At 39.1% G+C, this 19,864-nt stretch overlaps 1 protein-coding gene across 2 annotated transcripts in view; it reads left to right on the forward strand.

Moving 5' to 3' along the window:
• Positions 1-19,864, forward strand: part of plcl1 (phospholipase C like 1) — a 177,695-nt gene that overhangs the window by 131,152 nt on the left and 26,679 nt on the right. For both annotated transcript variants that reach the window (XM_061879621.1, XM_061879622.1), the window contains exon 8: positions 10,275-10,637. In XM_061879621.1, coding sequence (XP_061735605.1) covers positions 10,275-10,637 — 363 coding nt within the window. The remainder of the gene's footprint in view (positions 1-10,274; positions 10,638-19,864) is intronic.

Here is a 19,864-nt window from a genome sequence, read left to right on the forward strand (position 1 = left end):
AATAAGAACCTTTTGGCCATAAATACTGACATTTACTTTACTTATTGTACTACAACCTCAGCGCTAACTCCGTTTGTAGAGATCCGCCAGAGAAGACATTTTCTCCATTTGCTCTTTGCGTCTTGCACGTCACACAAAATCATCAGCAATCATTTCCCTGCCATGATTTAAGCGTTGCCACGGTTACCCGCTGTTTCATTTTGTCCGCACACAGATGGCTTTTTCCAACTTTCACACAATTTGAGACTACTCTTTGACGCGAAAAGTAGGGAAGGGATTCATATGGCCCTGTTCCTGGGTGAATCTCGCGTGAGAGGAAGGTGGAAGGTGCAAATGATGGAAAGTGCACTCTACACAGCAATTGATGCTCTGGTCAAAGTTTAAATAGCCACAAAACTCACTTTAAAACATTCAACACTCTACTGCAGGGGCGCTCACACTTTTTCTGCAGGCGAGCTACTTTTCTATTGACCAAGTCGAGGAGATCTACCTCATTCAGGTGAGTGACGTCAGTGAGAGTGCGGGTGGGCAAGCAAGTGAGAAAGCGGTCGCTGAGGGCGGGGGAGAAATACATTGGCATCAAACTCCGTAGCTTGCTAGCTTGTGCACGCTAGCTTTCTGAGACTCTTATTTTGTTAGCACAGGAAGGATGAAACAGGTCTTTTATGGTGAAGACAGGAACTGTGCAGTCGGTCTTTAGAGTTTTGACAGTAGGTACGGAGTCTCTAGAAATAAAATGTGTTTCTCTGCGTCCGCCCTGTTAGTGATTTTTTTCTTAAATATGAGCTCGCAGCAGCCAGCGTCATCTCACAAGATCCTCGGGTGCCGAGAATGTCAAACAACTGACGAAAGTGAAGTCTTGGTATGATTGATGATTGCTCATTTTTATGTCTATTTTTAATGCCTGGCTTGAGATCGACTGACACACCCTACGAGATCGACCAGTCGATCGCGATCGACGTAATGGGCACCCCTGCTCTACTGCCTTCTGGTGGCTTAAGTTTATAGTGCAAGCCACAAATTTGTCACGTTTCATGTGTTATGTATACCGGCCATATGAATCCCCTTCCTACTGTACAGTACTACCAGCTATAAGCAAAAGTATTTATTCAGTGCAGAGTGTAGCGATAAAAGTACACATTAATTAGATATAACTGGTTTGTGTGGACTGCGATGAGGTGGTGACTTGTCCAGGGTGTACTCCGCCTTCCGCCTGATTGTAGCTGAGATAGGCACCAGCACCCCCCGCAACCCCAAAGGGAATAAGCAGTGGAAGATGGATGGTTTGTGTGGATAATTTCTGACCACTTCTTGTATGATTTGGTTTTCTACGAACATTTTCTACAACATTTTCCCCCATTGTAGTATTCTGTCTCAGTTATCGTGCAACCAAACATTGAACATAACAAAATAGTCCATTTGAATTATTTTCAGGTCAAATACAGCTGCAAAACAATCCACCATGGGGCCAAAAAGAGTTGTGAGTGGCAGCACTTTGATCAAGAAGGCGAGAAACACAATTGAATCCTAGCAAGTGCTCGTAGCAAAGTACAAAGGACACTCTCCCCTGCCTTCAATAAATGTTATTTCATCCATTTCATTAGTGTGGGGGCGGCATAGCTCGGTTGGTAGAGTGGCCGTGCCAGCAACTTGAGAGTTGCAGGTTCGATTCCCGCTTGTGCCATCCTAGTTACTACCGTTGTGTCCTTGGGCAAGACACTTTACCCACCTGCTCCCAGTGCCACCCACACTGGTTTAAATGTAACTTAGATATTGGGTGTCACTATGTAAAGCGCTTTGAGTCACTTGAGAAAAGTGCTATATAAAATATAATTCACTAATTCATCAGTCATTTATATGTATATCAAATCGTATACTGCATGTAAAACTATAACAATTTTTACAAAATATTTTTTTGGATTGGTTTACAATATTTTTCACCAGGAATTTTTTTTTGTTGCACATTTTTTGTTTGACCTTCTAGAAATAGAACAAAAATTGAACAAAGAGCAAAATACCAGTGTACATCACTGCGTACTACAGTAGCAACAGGTAAACTAAATATTATTCATACCATAGATTATAATTAAAGTAATATATATATATTATTGTAATTAATTTTGAATTTGAGGTGCAACACTGGTATATTGGCAGTGTGCTGGAATTTACACGTCTGTAGCTTTAATGCTAATGAGTTGTGTTTGTCTGCGTGTGTCGCCAACAAGCGCTATTGTGTACTTTATCCACTGTAACCCTGCACTGGTCCAACGTAGTAGATGCCATAAATAACCTAACATAACTGTAGCTATGTGAGCTACAGTGCTAACATTACACTCCCATTTTAACAGCAACATATTGCTTATCAAGTGTGAACAAAACAAAAAGTTTCAAGTTGCAGCGACAAGATCGTTAGTAGGGCTTTATTTTACGATGTGTAGTGAAGGCTTTTTTTCCCTTTATCAGATTTTTCTTCTGTTTGGTGCTCATTTTTTGTATGTATGTATAATTACCCGTGACCCCGAAAGGGCTCTATTGGTAGAAAATTAATGGATGGAATTTTTACAAATACGAATTGCAATTTATTCAAAATATGATTTTTTTATTTGACACCCCTACGGGACTCATTTTACTGTTTATTAAAAAATCCCTTTCTGAATGTCAGGGCACCTTTTGCGTGTGCTTTATATACAATTTAAAAAAAAGTGTTCTGTATTATATTCATTCTGCATAATACTTGGTGCCTTCATGTCTTAGCAGAAGACCATTTGGTTAGAAGTGTATTCAGTTAAATGTCACTGAGCTGTTCTATTCAGCAGCCACTGGCCCACGACTGCGAATGACGCACACGCAAACACACACATTCACACACACACTCACACAAAAAGACAGTCTGCTGGGTCAGTCGGTCTGGTTTGTCCATGCATGAAGCACACACAGTAAGTCTCATAGCGTCAAAGGAGTTTATTACAGCAATGTTCTTGTGGAGGGAGCGGCCACACACACACACACACACCACACACACACACACACACGCACACACACACACACACACACACACACACACACACACACACACACACACACACACACACACACACACACACACACACACACACACACACACACACACACACACACAGACTCCATAATGGTGCAGTGGCAGCCTAAGGGGCATCCCAGTGTTTGATGAAGTGAGACAAGATTATTTTGGCCCGGCCATCAATCATCTCCTCTTCCTCCTTTTAGAAGAGTGGTGTTCATCATGAACAACCTTCAACATCTGACTTTCTTTGTGTCCTCCAACGTGACAAACGTGGGAAGACAGGTGTCATGTCGAGTCACGCAATAGTAAACATCACCAATTGTACGACCAAGGACATAATGACTTGATTCGTCCTGATTTGAGAATCATCACGTTTTAGACCATCTGACTTTGCTTCATGTTCCTAAAAACAGCAGTCCTGAGAGCCGCCGTCCTCTGCAGTGGATATTTGTGTTTTGCATAAGCTGGCTACTATTTCCAAAAAAATGTCTGACAAAATGAATACTAAAATTGTTTCTTGTGAGTAATGTTTTTGCTGAAGGTCCCTAAAAAATAGCACTATTTGTAACATAGTTTATGTTTAATGGACAGTTTTGCAGCACATTCCTAAAAACAGCACTCCTTGTACTGTAGAACTGCGACTAGCATTTTTGTTGTCGGTCCTTAGAAATAGCTCAGCGCTCTGTCTGTAAAGAAGACTTTTGACCGCCATGTCTGCAGCCGATTCCTAAAAACAGCACTCTTTGTCACATAGAAGGTCTTTGACTAGCATATATGCAACAGATTCCTAAAAACGGCACTCTATGTTTCATAGAAGACATTTGACAGGCATTTTTGCAGCTGATTCCTAAAAACAGCATGCCTTGTCACATACAAGACCTTTGACTAGCATTTTTGCAGCCAATTCCTAAAAACAGCATTCCTTGTAACATAGAAGGCCTTTGACAGCCATATTTGCAGCGATTCCTAAAAACAGCATTCCTTGTAACATAGAATAACTTTTACAGACATTTTTGCAGCCTATTTGCATTCCTTGTCTCATAAAATACTTTTTACTAGCATTTTTGTACCAGATTCCCAAAAACAGCATTCCTTGTCACATACTGTAGATCTGTGACTCTATTTGCTGAAGGTCCCTAAAAACAGCACTCTTTGTAACATTGAATATCTTTGACTAGCAGTTATGCAACAGATTCCTAAAAACGCACTACTTGTCACAAAAAACACCTTTTACAGCCATTTTAGCAGCCAATTCCTAAAAACAGCACTCCTTGTCACATAGAAGTTTTTTGACTAGCATTTTTGCTGAAGGTTCCTAAAAACAGCATTCTTTGTAACACAGTACATCGTTGACAAGCATTTTCGCGGAAGTTTCCTAAAAACAGCACTCCTTGTCACATAGAATATCTTTAACTAGCATTTATGCAACAGATTCCTAATAACAGCACTACTTGTCACAAAAAAGACCATTGACAGCTGTTTTTGCAGCAGATTCTAAAAAACAGCACTCCTTGTACTGTAAATCTACGACTACTGTTTTTGTTGTAGGTCCTTAAAAATAGCATACGCTCCTGCTATAAAAAAGACGTTTGACAGCCATTTTTGCAACACATTCCTAAAAGCAGCACTCCTTGTCACATAGAAGATCTTTGACTAACATTTTTGCCAAAGATCCCTAAAACAGCACTCTTTTTAACATATAGTACACTTTCGACAAGCAGTTTTGCAGAAGATTCCTAAAAACAGCACTCCAGGTCACATAGAATATCTTTAACAAGCATTTATGCAACCGATTCCTAAAAACAAAACTCCCTGCACTGTATATTTGCGACTAATATTTATGTTGTAATTCCTTAAAAGGGCATTGTGGTCCTGCTGTAAAGAAGACCTTTGACTACCATTTCTGCAGCCGATTCCTAAAAGTAGCACTTTGTGTCACATGGAAGATCTTTCACTAGCATTTATTCCTAAAAACAGCACTTTTTACTGAGAACAGATTTAATAATGTTTTTTTCTCTTCCAGATTCCTAAAAACAACACAACTTTTCATGTAGAAAATCTTTGATGAGGTTTTTTATGCAGCAGCTTCCTAAAAACTGCACTTTTTGTTGCATAAAAGACCTTTGACGGCCTTTTTGCAGCAGATTCCTAAAAGTAGCACTCTGTGTCACATAGACGATCTTTGTTGCTAAAAACAGCACTCTTTTATTGAGAACATATTTAATAATGTTTCTTCCCTGCCAGATTCCTAAATCCAGCACTACTTTTCATTTTGAACATCTTTGATTAGGTTTTTTCATGCAACTGATTCCTAAAAACTGCACTTTTTGTTGCAAAGAGGACCCTTCACGGCCTTTTTGCAAAGTATTCCTAAAAACAGCACTCCTTGTACTGCAGATCTGTGACTAGTTTTTATGTTGTAGGTCCTAAAAATAGCACTTTTTATTGAGAACATATTTAATAATGTTAATAATATAATGTTGTCAGGCTTTCCCCTGACAGTTTGTCTATGTTTTAGTTTTTTCCTCTGCATTTGTCTGTTTCCTCTGTGTTTAGTATCTCCTGTCTTTAGTTCCTGTGTAGTGCTCTTATTTTCTCAGCTTCCTGTCTTGTTCCCTGAGTGCTGTGTTCCTCCTCAGCTGCAGCTGATTGGCACCTGGCCCCACCTGTTGCCAATCAGCCCGCTCCTATTTGTACCTGCTTTGTCTTGTGTCAGTTGCTGGATCATTGTATTGTCATTTGGACTTGTCGTTGCGCTTGTCGTGTCGATGTGATTCTTTTCAGCTATTACCTGTCGTGCTACATTTTGTCCTGGTCGTCGTAGCGGTAAGCTGTTCTTGTTAGCCATAAGTTATTTCCAGTTTTTCTGTTTGCTATCCACTAGCTTCCATGCTAAAGTTCCTTTTTGTTTTCTAGCTTCCAGTGCTAGCTCCCTCAGTTTGTTATTCCGCCCACGTGCGTGCTTTTAGTTTGTTCTTGTCTAGTTTTAATTAAATCATGTTTTCATATTCTATGCCTGGCTGCGTCTCTGTATCTTGGGGTTCAACAACAAATACCTCTGACAAATGTTTTGCGACAGATTCCTAAAAACAGCACTCTTTGTCTTACTATAGACCTGTGACTAATGTTTTTGCTGTAGGTCCCAATCAATAGCACAGTGCTCCTGCTGTTAAATAAGATTTTTGAAGGCCATTTGACTGCCGATTCCTCAAAACAGCACTACTTTTTTATTTAGAAGATATTTGCCCAGCAGTTTGCTGTTTTGACAATAACGACTGTGTTGTCTGCTTATTGTCCCTAATGTACTCTTCTTCTTCACGCTCCCTGCATCGTTTGCTGCTCCTGACTTTCCTTAGACGCCTTATTAGCGCGAGGGCTTCCTCCGATGGCGCAGAGTTTAATATTGCGGGCCGGCGTCTTCTTTTCCCTGTCGCCCGTAATTAAAGTGGATGCTGCGCCTCAGTGGAGCGCCCAGTGACACCTCATAACAGGAAGTGTTGTTTTGGTTTCAGCTTGTCTGCTTGTCAATGTTTTGACTTTCACGATCCCGCTGTAAACATTCAACGAAGCAAAGAGACTTTTCGATTCAATGGATTGCATTTCGTCTTACTTCTTTGTTTTGAACAATTAATCACTTCCGTTGGTGTGGGGAAAGTAAGGTCCTTGAAGGCACGTTTGGATGGCTTTGGTGGGCAAGAACAAGCCAAGCACGCATTGCTGACCTCTGACCACACAAGTGGACACTCAAATTCCCAGAGACACCCCCCAAAATCTGTGCCAAGTATTCCAGCAATGCTATATTTGGCAAAAAAAAACATATTTGTGACTAAGTACAATCTCAGCAGGCTTAAGACTTTGACACATTGTTGATTATACATACATGTACTGACTTCAAAACAATGTTGCAAAATAGTTGTATTTGTAAATTGAGACAACGTAGGTGGTTGGTGTCAAACCCTGGCCAGCGGGCCAAATTTGGCATTATAGAATTAACATTAGAGCTGGCCCGCCGGTATTATACAGCGGCGGTGATTTCAGTGCTCCTCTCGAAAATCTCCAGGGGGCAACCATGTTCCCGAATTTCTCCCAATTTCCACCCGGACAACAATATTGGGGGCGTACCTTTGACGTCCGCTTTTCCGACTTAGAACAGCTTGCCGGCTCAGTCACACAATAAATGCGTTTTTTACACACACACACACACACAAGTGAATGCAAGTCATACTTGGTCAACAGCCATACAGGTCACACTGAGGGTGGCCGTATAAACAACTTTAACACTCTTACAAATATGTGCCACGCTGTGAAACCTCACCAAACAAGAATGACAACCACATTTCAGGAGAACATCCCCACCGTAACACAACATAAACACAACAGAACAAATACCCAGAACCCCTTGCAACACTAACTCTCCCGGGGCTCTACAATATACACCCCCCGCTACCACCAAACACCGCCCACCTCAGGTTGCTTCAGCTCAAAGCCTGAGCCCCGACATTAATGAACCAGCATCCAAGAAAAGATGCCAGGGCACATCAGATTAGATCAGTGTGTCGCAAATTGAGCAGTAAAAAGGCCTGAATGGTTGATTTATTCATTTTTATTTTATTTTCAAATTTATTAGCCTGTGTAAAAAGTTAATTTTGATATTTACCTCAGAAGGCTGCAAATACAAAAGAGGCATTTAATGTTTTATTAAAATTTAATTTAATATGCCATTGATGTTTTTTCGATTGTTTTTTGAAAGTTGATTTTGCACTATTAAGTTATATAAGCGTTGTTTGTTCCATATTCAGTGTTGAAGCAAATCAGTGTAGCAAACTGAGCAATGATTAACGTTTTATTTATGCACTTTCTCTTGTTACTTCAAGGCTTGAATGTTTGATTCATTTATTATATTATTTTGAAATGAATTATTAGTCTGTGGAAAAAGATTATTTTGATATTTACCTCAGAAGGTTGCAAATAGAAAAGATGCATATTATTATTATTATTGTTGTTGTTGTTATTATTATTATTATTATTATTATTTAAAACTCAATTTTACATGTCACTATAAAGTTATATAAGCCTTGCTTGTTCAATATTCAATGCAAAACTTGTTTGGGTCCCTATTAAAAGGTTAATTGGTTCAACTTTGGCCCGCGGCTTTGTTCAGTTTTAAATTTTGGCCCACTCTGTATTTGAGTTTGACACCCCTGAAGTAGATGGTTGGGATATGACCACATTTCAATGGTCAAATCAACATCACAGCCTGACATTTAATAAACGTCGCCAAAAGGCATGTTGTTTCAATGTTGTATTTGTGTTGTAAAAAATTGGTTGAGAAATGGACACAATTCAATGGTCAATTCGACGTCACAACCTGACATGAAATAAACGTTGATAAAAAGCATGTTGTTTCAACGTCAAAAAGCCTGTTGTTTCAACATTGTATTTGTGTTGTAGAAAATAGGTTGGGAAATGACCACATTTCAATGGTCAAATCAACGTCACAACCTGACATGGAATAATCGTTGAAAAGCATGTTGTTTCAATGTCATCAAAACCCATGTTGTTACAACATTGTATTCATGTTGTAGAAAAATTGGTTGGGAAATGAACAAATTTCAATGGTCAAAAAAACGTCACAACCTGACATTGAATAAACTTTGTCAAAAAGCATGTTGTTTTTAGGTTGACAAAAGGCATGTTGTTTCAACACTGTATTTGTGTTGTAGAATATAGGTTGGGAAATGACTAACATTCAATGGTCAAATCAACGTCAGAGCCCAACATTGATTAAACGTCGTCAAAAAGTATTTTGTTACAACGTTATGATTGAGTCCCTCAACGTCAGGACCTAATTGAACAAGTTCTCAATGTTGTTTCAATGTCTTGTGCCCTGCTGGAATATGTGTATATAAAAATTAATTTTATCAGTATCCATGCTTTTTTTACTGCTGTATTTGTTAAGTTGGCCACACTTTACCATGGCAAATATTAAAATAACACCACCGTGCTACGTTTTTACATGTTTGTGTTGGTTTGTTTCGTTAAGATTTTTAAATTATGTCATCCAGCCCCTCCCCTGCCTTGAAGGTTAGGATGAGTATGGCAAATAATAACAATTATTTTGATTGATATTGTAATCCAAATTGATTACACGATTATTCATGAATTTGAAAACATGAGTATTTATTGTAGCAACAAAACCCAAATTTAAATAAAGTTCTTAAAAAACAGATATAAATTAGTAACAAATAAACTACAACTACTACCACAAGTACAATAATAATAAAAATACATGTAAATAAGAATAGCCATATTAAAAAAAAATATATATACAGTATGTGTATGTATATATATATATATATATATATATATATATATATATATACACACATACATACATGTGCAACATTCCATAAAAATGCAATAACTGACAACAAAAATGCTGTAATTTACCCCAGAAATGTTGTATTTTGTCAGCAAAATGATCTATTTGCACAGAAAAGTAGTATTTGTTTTACTTGAATGCTGAAAAATATATTTACTCAGAAAAAAGACTAGAATTGTATATAAAAATGCGATAGTTTTGTCCCAACTGGGTAATTTTTCGTATAAAGGCAATATTTTGCCACTAAAATCCTTACAAAACTGCAACATTCCATAAAAAACACATTGTCTGTATTTTGCCCCCAAAAATTTGTCCACTATACAATTTATTTGGCATGTAAAGTCATAGTTCTCCTAGGAAAATACATCAAAAAACAACATATTTACTCTAAATTGGTATCTGAAAATGCTATATTTAGATCAAGGACATTATAGGTTTTTATTCTAAGATAATCATTTCCCATGCAAAGGTAAACTTTTGCCACTTAAAACGCTACAAAAGTGCAACATTCTATAGAAATGCAATAATTATCTACACAATGTCTATAATTTATCAATAAATCCAAATATTTTGTAGTTTAATATTTGAAATGTTTTTTTTTTAGCATCAAAAGCATAAATTTCCCCCAACAGTAAATGCAATAGTTTGCTTACAACAGTACAAAGATTCCATAAAAATGCAATAATTACCAACAAAAATGCTGAAATTTGCCATAAAAAAGTTGTAATTATTAGAATGTACTAGTTAAACATAACAATTTAGAATGGCGTTCAGCAGGGATGTGTTTTAAGCCTTTTGGTTTTTAATAAAGATTTGACTTATGCGGTATTGTCCTTACTTCCTGTCCAGGTGAACATGCCCGAGCTGGCCTTACTGCGCTTCGTGGTCCTGGATGACGACTACATCGGCGACGACTTCATCGGCCAGTACACCGTGGCGTTCGAGTGCCTTCAGTCGGGCTACCGCAACGTGCCGCTGCTGGGCCTGATGGGGGAGCCCTTGGCCCACGCCAGCCTCTTTGTCCACGTGGCCGTCACCAACAGGCGGGGGGGCGGCAAGGCCCACCGCCGCGGTCTGTCGGTGAGGAGGGTGGGTCGGCGTGGGCGGGAGTACGTCACGCTGAGGCACACGGGCATCAAGATGGTGGACGAGGCCTTCAAGCTGGCCAGTGTGCCCCTGAAGGAGGTGATGGACCTGAGGGAGGAAGCTCAGGTGAGATACCTACCACATTTATCCTCGGACTTACTTCAGGCAGAGTCTAAATAATACATTCTTTTTTTACTGCCATTATTGTTAGTATAACTAATGTTATTATTTGTTCAAATTAATATTATTATTAAAAAAAGCTGTAAAGGCCTTATTGAAATTGTATTATCATCCTCTGAGTTCGATCACATTTATGATTACCTTAACAAGCAAGAAAATGCACCAATTTTTGCAGCATCGGGTCAGCCGAAAAATTTGATATTTTGGGGCCCAAAAAGTAATTTTAAAATTGACTCAATAGCTTCCCCTTAGAACAAAGATGTGAGTCGTTTTCACTCAGGGCCACATCCCAGTTATGTTTGGCCCTATAGGGGCGCTTCTAACAGTGAATACTAATATTACACAATTTTTTTAATGCATTTTATTAGTATATTTTTTAAAAACTAAACTGTAAAAACATATGGTAAGTTGCAATAATTAGACTTCAAAATGGAGTGTAGATTACTGCAAATGGAAAAACAGTACTGCTGTTTTTATGGTTAAAAAAAAGGCAGCTCAGTTGCCAGAATTTTACTGTAAAATTTACTTTTTTTTTTACTGTAAAAAAAACCTCCTGCAGTAAAATGTTGGCACCTGAGCTTCCAGTTTGTTTTGGGTTTGTTTTTTTACCGCAAATTAACAACTGGAGATTTTTCGGTGTATTACTGTAAATGCCAAAACGGCACCACAGTTTATTACAGTAAAAAAAAACTTGTTTTTTTAATTTAGAGTAAAATGTTGTAAAAGCCACAGTACATTGCAGAATTTTACCATGAAATGTATTGCTACTTTTACATTGCACAATTTGATGGATAACCTACTTTTAAATCATTGTTATTAGTATTTATTTGTATTTTAAAAAGGGTTTGAATGTTTTATAATATATTTTTGCATAATTAGACAATATTTAAGTTAACATAATTTACCATGGAATACATTTATATTTTTCTCTCCCAAAATAGAAAGAAATAATGCATATAGTAAGAAAAATTACAATACTTTAAGATAGATATGATTTCCAGGCCAAAATAAAATTAAGTGGCGGGCCACATCTGGCCCTCGGGCATTGAGTTAGATACCTGTGCCTTAAAAAAAAAAAAAAAAAAAATGATCCCGTGCTACCAAATTCATGTATTATCACAAAAATCGATGCGAGGGGGCACATAAAAGATTCAAGAACCCATATTTGAAAATAAACAGGTAGTCAGACATTCTTGGGGGGGGACAAAAACCATGGGTCGTACTTAAACAAAATCCTTCAAGAGAGTTTGAAATGATAGATGCCAAACACATGGGCGATGACAAATTGCCAATGAAATTTGCTTACGCCATTAGATGCGGGCGTGGCACGAAGCCAAAGATGGCTCGCCACAAAATTGTAAACAACACGAAATTTAAAGCGGCTCCAAAAGTTCGGATCTTGATCATAACTGGGACAATTATGATTATGATGACACCCAGGACTTTGTACCGGAGCTTGTTGGTGAAAATAGCTCCGAACCATCACCAATCAAACGTATGTCACTTTTGATCTGTGCTTCTCAATTGTTTTCTGTGTGTCGCCCCCCCGCACCCCCACCCACCCCACCCCCAATGAAGAGGAAAACATCCCCCCCACCCCCACGACTAGACTAAATACAGTAATTACACCTCTGCATTGCATTTTGGACAGCACGGTGGATCAGGCGTTAGTGCATGTGCCTCACAATACAAAGGTCCTGAGTTGTCCTGGATTCAATCCCGGGCTCGGGATCTTTCTGTGTGGAGTTTGCATGTCCTCCCAGTGACTGCGTGGGTTCCCTCCGGGTACTCTGGCTTCCTCCCACCTCCAAGACATGCACCTGGGGAAAGGTTGATTGGCAACACTAAATTGGCCCTAGTGTGTGAATGTTGTCTGTCTATCTGTTTTGGCCCTGCGATGAGGTGGCGACTTGTCCAGGGTGTACACTGCCTTCCGCCCAAATGCAGCTTAGATAGGCTCCAGCGACCCCGAACGGGACAAGCGGTAGAAAATGGATGGATGGATGGCATTGCATTGTATCTTCGTTAACGTCAAATAAAACAAAAAAGAAGCAAATATAGATCAACTTACAACCGAGAATAACTTTATTAACATTGTTCCTTAGTCGGTAACAGAAAATAATTAGACTTTAAACATTTAAACTTTTAAAATATAAATATTTTGTAAACTTTGAACAATTTGATGCTGAAAGATAATATTGAATGAAGTCAATAAATGCTAATAAATTTAGATTGATCCACAACATTGACTTTGGAGCAAAATATATAAAAGAAAAGTGAAATAACTATTTGTGCTTTTATTTTTGTATTTGTTTTAAATCAAAATGAGGAAGTCAGGATTGATGGCTCCAATGAGCATGTTTTGTAGTGCACAGCTTTTCCAAACGGGTTTTGAAGCTGCATGATACTGATAAAGCAATGTTCCCACCTATACCCCCTCCCCTTATGCACACACATAAAGTATTACGAGTTGAGGAACATCAAAACTTCTAGTTGGTCAAAGCTATATAGCAGTGGTTCTCAACCTTTTTTCAGTTTTGTACCCCCTGTGAATTTTTTTTTAATTCAAGTACCCCCTAATCAGAGCAAAGCATTTTTGGTTGAAAAAAAGAGATAAAGAAGTAAAATACAGCAGTATGTCATCAGTTTTTGATGTATTAAATTGTATAACAGTGCAAAATATTGCTCATTTGTAGTGGTCTTTTTTGAACTATTTGGGAAAAAAATAAAATAAAATAAAATAAAAGATATAAAAATAGGCTTCACGGTGGCAGAGGGGTTAGTGCGTCTGCCTCACAGTACGAAGGTCCTGCAGTCCTGGGTTCAAATCCAGGCTCGGGATCTTTCTGTGTGGAGTTTGCATGTCCTCCCCGTGAATGCGTGGGTTCCCTCCGGGTACTCCGGCTTCCTCCCACTTCCAAAGACATGCACCTGGGGATAGGTTGATTGGCAACACTAAATTGGCCCTAGTGTGTGAATGTGAGTGAGAATGTTGTCTGTCTATCTGTGTTGGCCCTGCGATGTGGTGGCGACTTGTCCAGGGCGTACCCCGCCTTCCGCCCGATTGTAGCTGAGATAGGCGCCAGCGCCCCCCGCGACCCCAAAAGGGAATAAGCGGTAGAAAATGGATGGATGGATGGATATAAAAATAACAAAAAACTTGTTGAAAAATAAACAAGTGATTCAATTATAAATGAAGATTTCTACACATAGAAGTGTCAAGGTGTGGACTGTGGTGCGGTTTGTTTTCCCGTGGTGCAAAACGACTTGACGTGAAAGCAATGACATCTTTTAATTTTAACTCGAAAACTACAAACAAAACAAAGGGTATTAACAAAAGGCGCTCTCAGAGGAGGTACAAAACTTGGCTATGAAGCAAAATTTTTACTACAACGTAAATTATGGACATATAACAAAACTTGAAAACTATGGCATTAATAACAAAACTTACGGGGAACGAGTAAAAAGCATGGATCATCAGCTTGGAGCAAGGGTGCGTAGAGGGTGATGTCGCCAGGCTGATTGCCTGGCAACTACAGGCTTAAATATGTGCGGTGATTAACAGGTGCATAAGTCCAAATAAACCAGGTGCGTGACATGACAGGTGAAAACTAATTGCTAGTCATGGTGACAAAAACAAACAGGAGTGCAGAATGACAGGAACTAATGGAGTAAAAAACTAAACAGAACATAACTAAAAGGACATGATTACAAAGACATGACAAGAAGTAATCATCAACTTAAAGTGCCCTCTTTCGGGATTGTAATAGAGATCCATCTGGATTCATTCTAAACCTTCCTTCACAAAAAATACATCTTTAACATCAATATTTATGGATCATGTCCACAAAAAATCTAGCTGTCAACACTAAATATTGCACTGTTGCATTTATTTTAACAGTTTACAAACGTTCATTCATATGTTGTTAAAGTATTATTCAACAAATATATTTATAAATGATTTTTGAATTGTTGCTATTTTTATAATTTTTTTTTTTAAATCTCACGTACCCCTTGGTATACCTTCAAGTACCCCCAGGGGTACGCGTACCCCCATTTGAGAACCCCTGCTATATAGTACAAACACATTTTAGCATATAATGTAGCTAAAAACATGGAAATGGAAGTTTATTGTCTTTGCCGTAAACATCAAACCAAGTACTATCATAGATGTTGCTGTAATAGTCGTGTTGTACATGCTTGTTATTCAAGGTATTACATGTAGTATTGTTAGCACTAGTGTCGCATGATATGTCCTATTTCTATGGTTATAAAATATAAAAAGTTTGTAAACAAAACAATGTTTAGAAGAAAAGATAATTGCTTTGTAGAGTAAAGCATTCTTAAAATATTTTGTTCTACCTCATTATTTGTTACAATTTTTACAACTGCCTAGGACTGCAGATAGCACAAGGTATATAAAGGCAGCTAAATGCATGACAAGTTTGAGTCATAGTTCTGCCTAAAGCAGGCCTGGACAATTATTTTGACTCAGGAGCCACTTTAGAGAAAAACATCTGTCTGGGGGCCGGTATATCTATTTGTAGGGACACTAATACAAAACTTTGCAATAATGTCTGATTGAATGCTAAAAACGTTATGACAGACCGCCGTAAAAAATGTAATGTAATTTTAAATTTTTCTATGAAGGATAAAAGACTGAATATCGACAAAATATGAATGTCACACCCCCTTTAGATCGACATATTTTACAGTCAAGTGAAACACAACAAACAGTGAAATACGAACGCGAGGGGTACAAAATAAACCCACCTACAATCTAATACATCAATAAGCTTTAGAACTTTGTTGTGAAAAACGCCTTCCGCGTCAGTGGAAACACTTCACGCCCACACTGCTTGGTGCCTCGTCTGAGCTGCTGTGACGTAGATTACCATAGTAACTAATTAGATGACCATTGTAACTAGTATATGTTTGCAGATTCCAACCATTGAAATGCTTTGTATAGTTGAAGACTTACGGTCATCAGAAAACATCACTGCACATCATAATGGCAGCTTTACTTTCCATCTTAAAGATCTAAAAAAAATATTTGGGAATGTCGGGCGTGCCAGATTGAAAAGCTTAACGGGCCGCATGTGGCCCCCGGGCCTTAATTTTCCCAGGTACGGCCTAAAGCAGGGGTCCCCATTACGTTGATCGCGATCGACTGGTCGATCTCGGAGGGTGTGTCAGTCGATCTCAAGCCAGGCATTAAAAAATAGACATAAAAATGAGCAATCATCAATCATACCAAGACTTCCCTTTCGTCAGTTGTTTGACATTCTCGGCACCCGAGGATCTTGTGAGATGACGCTGGCTGCTGCGAGCTCATATTTAAGAAAAAAATCACTAACATGGCGGACGCAGAGAAACACATTTTATGTCTAGAGACTTCGTACCTACTGTCAAAACTCTAAAGACCGACAGCACAGTTCCTGTCTTCACCATAAAAAAACTGTTTCATCCTGCCTGTGCTAACAAAATAAGTCTCAGAAAGCTAGCGTGCACAAGCTAACAAGCTACGGAGTTTGATGCCAATGTATTTCTCCCCCGCCCTCAGCGACCGCTTTCTCACTTGCTTGCCCACCCGCACAGTCACTGACGTCACTCACCTGCTGCCAGACATTAAAGGGCCACACACATATGCTACTCTCATAACAAAGTGTTTAAAAACGAGTATGCAAGTTGGACAAATGAGATGCCAAATCCAACCACTTTCATGTGGTATTGGACAGAAAGGAGGACTTTTTTTTTCCTCCATTTGAAAATGCGGACGTTATCAGCACCACTGTCTGATTCCAATCAATGCAAGTCATCAGAATCAAATACACCAACTTATATTCTTGTCTTCATGAAAGAAAGGAATCTATGTGTGTTAAACATGCTTGTATTATCATTAAACACCATTAACTTGTTAACAAATGTCTCTTTCATAAATAAATAAATATAAATTATAAATAGGAAGGGCTTCACGGTGGGAGAGGGGTTAGTGCGTCTGCCTCACAATACGAAGGTCCTGCAGTCCTGGGTTCAAATCCAGCCTCGGGATCTTCCTGTGTGGAGATTGCATGTTCTCCCCGTGAATGCGTGGGTTCCCTCCGGGTACTCCGGCTTCCTCCCACTTCCAAAGACATGCACCTGGGGATAGGTTGATTGGCAACACTAAATTGGCCCTAGTGTGTGAATGTGAGTGTGAATGTTGTCCATCTGTGTTGGCCCTGCGATGAGGTGGCGACTTGTCCAGGGTGTACCCCGCCTTCCGCCCGATTGTAGCTGAGATAGGCGCCAGCGCCCCCCGCGATCCCAAAAGGGAATAAGCGGTAGAAAATGGATGGATGGATATAAATAGGAATGAGGTAGATCTCCTGGACTTGGTCAATTGAAAAGTAGCTCGCCTGCAGAAAAAGTGTGAGCGCCCCTGGCCTAAAGGATAACCAAGAATGCAACGGGACTTTTAAAATGACTGTTGCCGTGTACCTGTAATGCAATAAGCGGTGTTCAGTACGTATATGAGAGACCACTTCCAGCAAGACGTATTGTGACGTTTAAAAGAAGCTTTGGATCAGCTTGGATGCGCTGCGGCATCAAGCCTCTCCCTGGAAGTGAGGCTAGACGGAAACAAGGCTAATCGTTTTTGTGGTGGCCGTCACCTATTCATATTTGAAATGCGGCCATTCGGTGACGGCGTGTGAGTGCGTTCGTGTTTGTGGATCTTTCAAATCGCTGTTATTAAACCACAGAAGTGATTTCTCTTAAAGCGACAGTACATGTGTTCAGATGAATGTGTTATTGCTGAGGCCGACTCATCTGTGGGAGATGTCTCAGAGAAAGGAATAAGGAAACCTCCTAATTCAAAATAGCCTTGAATGTAGCTTTAAAATCTTTAAAAAGCCCAAGATTTTATTTTTAAACTTTGTAAACTTTTTGCATCAATATGTGTAATAGACAATATGATAGTTTCATAGGATATGTCAGGAATGAGTCACTCATCAATTGGTTTCGTTTTCAAAGGGTTCTACAAAGTTTATATATTTTACCAACATTGAAATATGACGGAGCCTGTATGATGGGCGGAAGGCGGAATACACCCTGGACAAATCGCACCTCGTCTACATATAAAACTATTTATAACAGCCCCACAAAATATAGAAATGTTTGATTGTAGCTGAGATAGGCGCCAGCGCCCCCCGCGACCCCGAACGGGAATAAGCGGCAGAAAATGGATGGATGGATGGATAATATAGTGTATTCCTTTATTTGGCCTTCTAGCTACATTTTACATATGTTTATATTACATAACTTTGAATAACTAGAGCATTAGGGTTAGGGTAGGAGGTCTAACCTTAATCCCCCACCATGCTAATGTTAGCATGCTAACTTTTTAAAGTTACTTTTGAAGCCATGCATCTCAATCATATAACTTGGTACTTGATACAGGCTAACTGTTAGCATGCTAATTTATTCAATCTAATGTTTAATCCATACACCTCAGAGTCGTATAAGTTGGTACTTGATACATGCCAACTGTTTGCATACTAACTTTTTAAGTTGATTTTGAAGCCATACACCTCAGTCGTATAATTTGGTACTTGATACATGCTAACTGTCAGCATGCTAATCCTTTCAAGCTAATGTTGAAGCCATGCACCTCAGAGTCGTATAACTTGGTACTTGATACAGGCTAACTGTTAGCATGCTAACTTATTCAATCTAATGTTTAATCCATACACCTCAGAGTTGTATAAATTGGTACTTGATACATGCCAACTGTTTGCATACTAACTTTTTAAGTTGATTTTGAAGCCATACACCTCACAGGTGTATAATTTGGTACTTGATACATGCTAACTGTTAGCATGCTAATCTTTTCAAGCTAATTTTGAAGCCATTCACCTCAGAGTTGTATAACTTGGTACTTGATACAGGCTAACTGTTAGCAGGCTAACTTATTCAAGCTAATGTTGAAACCATACAACTCAGAGTTGTATAGTTTGGTACTTGATACATGCTAGCTGTTCGCATACTAACTTTTTAAGCAAATTTTGAAGCCATACACCTCAGAGTCATTAAACTTGGTACTTGATACATGCTAACTCAAATTAAATCAAATCAAATCAACTTTATTTATAAAGCACATTTAAAATTTACCACAGGGGTAGCCAAAGTGCTGTACAATGGGCAGGTTAAAAGATAATACGAAAACCGAGCAAACAACACAACACAAACAGAACATGATAAAAAACAAATAAATAAAACATAAAAACAGGTTCACTGCAGGTGTATAATGGGGCACCATTGCAGCATGGATATCACTCAGTGTTAAAAGCCAAGGAATAAAAGTATGTTTTTAATAGAGATTTAAAAACAGGAAGAGAGGAGGCTTGTCTAACACTCAGAGGTAGGTCGTTCCAGAGCTTGGGAGCTGCAGCGGCGAAAGCTCTGTCACCTCTAAGCTTCAGCCTTGTGTCAGGGACCGTCACGATAAAGGCTCAATAAACCTTTGGGAAATGAGGAGACACATTTCTTTAAGCTTTTCAGGTGGAATTCTTTCCCATTCTTGTTTTATGTACAGGTTAAGTTGTTCAACAGTCCGGGGTCTCCATTGTGGTATTTTAGGCTTCATAATGTGCCACACATTTTCAGTGGGAGACAGGTCTGGACTACAGGCAGGCCAGTCTGGTACCTGCACTCTTTTACTATGAAGCCACGCTGTTGTAACAAGTGACTTGGCATTGTCTTGCTGACATAAGCAAGGGCGTCCATGATAACATTGCTTGGATGGCAACATATGTTGTTCCAAAAGCTGTATGTACCTTTCAGCATTAATGGTGCCTTCACAGATGTGTAAGTTAGCCATGCCTTGGGCACTAATACACCCCCATACCATCACAGATGCTGGCTTTTCAACTTTGCAACTAGAACAGTCCTGATGGTTCTTTTCCTCTTTGGTCCGGAGGACATGACGTTCATCGTTTCCAAAAAACAATTTGAAATGTGGACTCGTCAGACCACAGAACACTTTTCCACTTTGCATCAGTCCATCTTAGCTGAGCTCGGGCCCAGAGAAGACGGCGGCGTTTCTAGGTGTCGTTGATAAATGGCTTTGGCCTTGCATAATAGAGCTTTACCTTGCACTTACAGCTGTAGCGACAAACTGTAGTTACTGACAG

Source organism: Nerophis ophidion, linkage group LG19 (genome assembly GCF_033978795.1).
Source record: "Nerophis ophidion isolate RoL-2023_Sa linkage group LG19, RoL_Noph_v1.0, whole genome shotgun sequence".
NCBI lineage: Eukaryota > Metazoa > Chordata > Actinopteri > Syngnathiformes > Syngnathidae > Nerophis > Nerophis ophidion.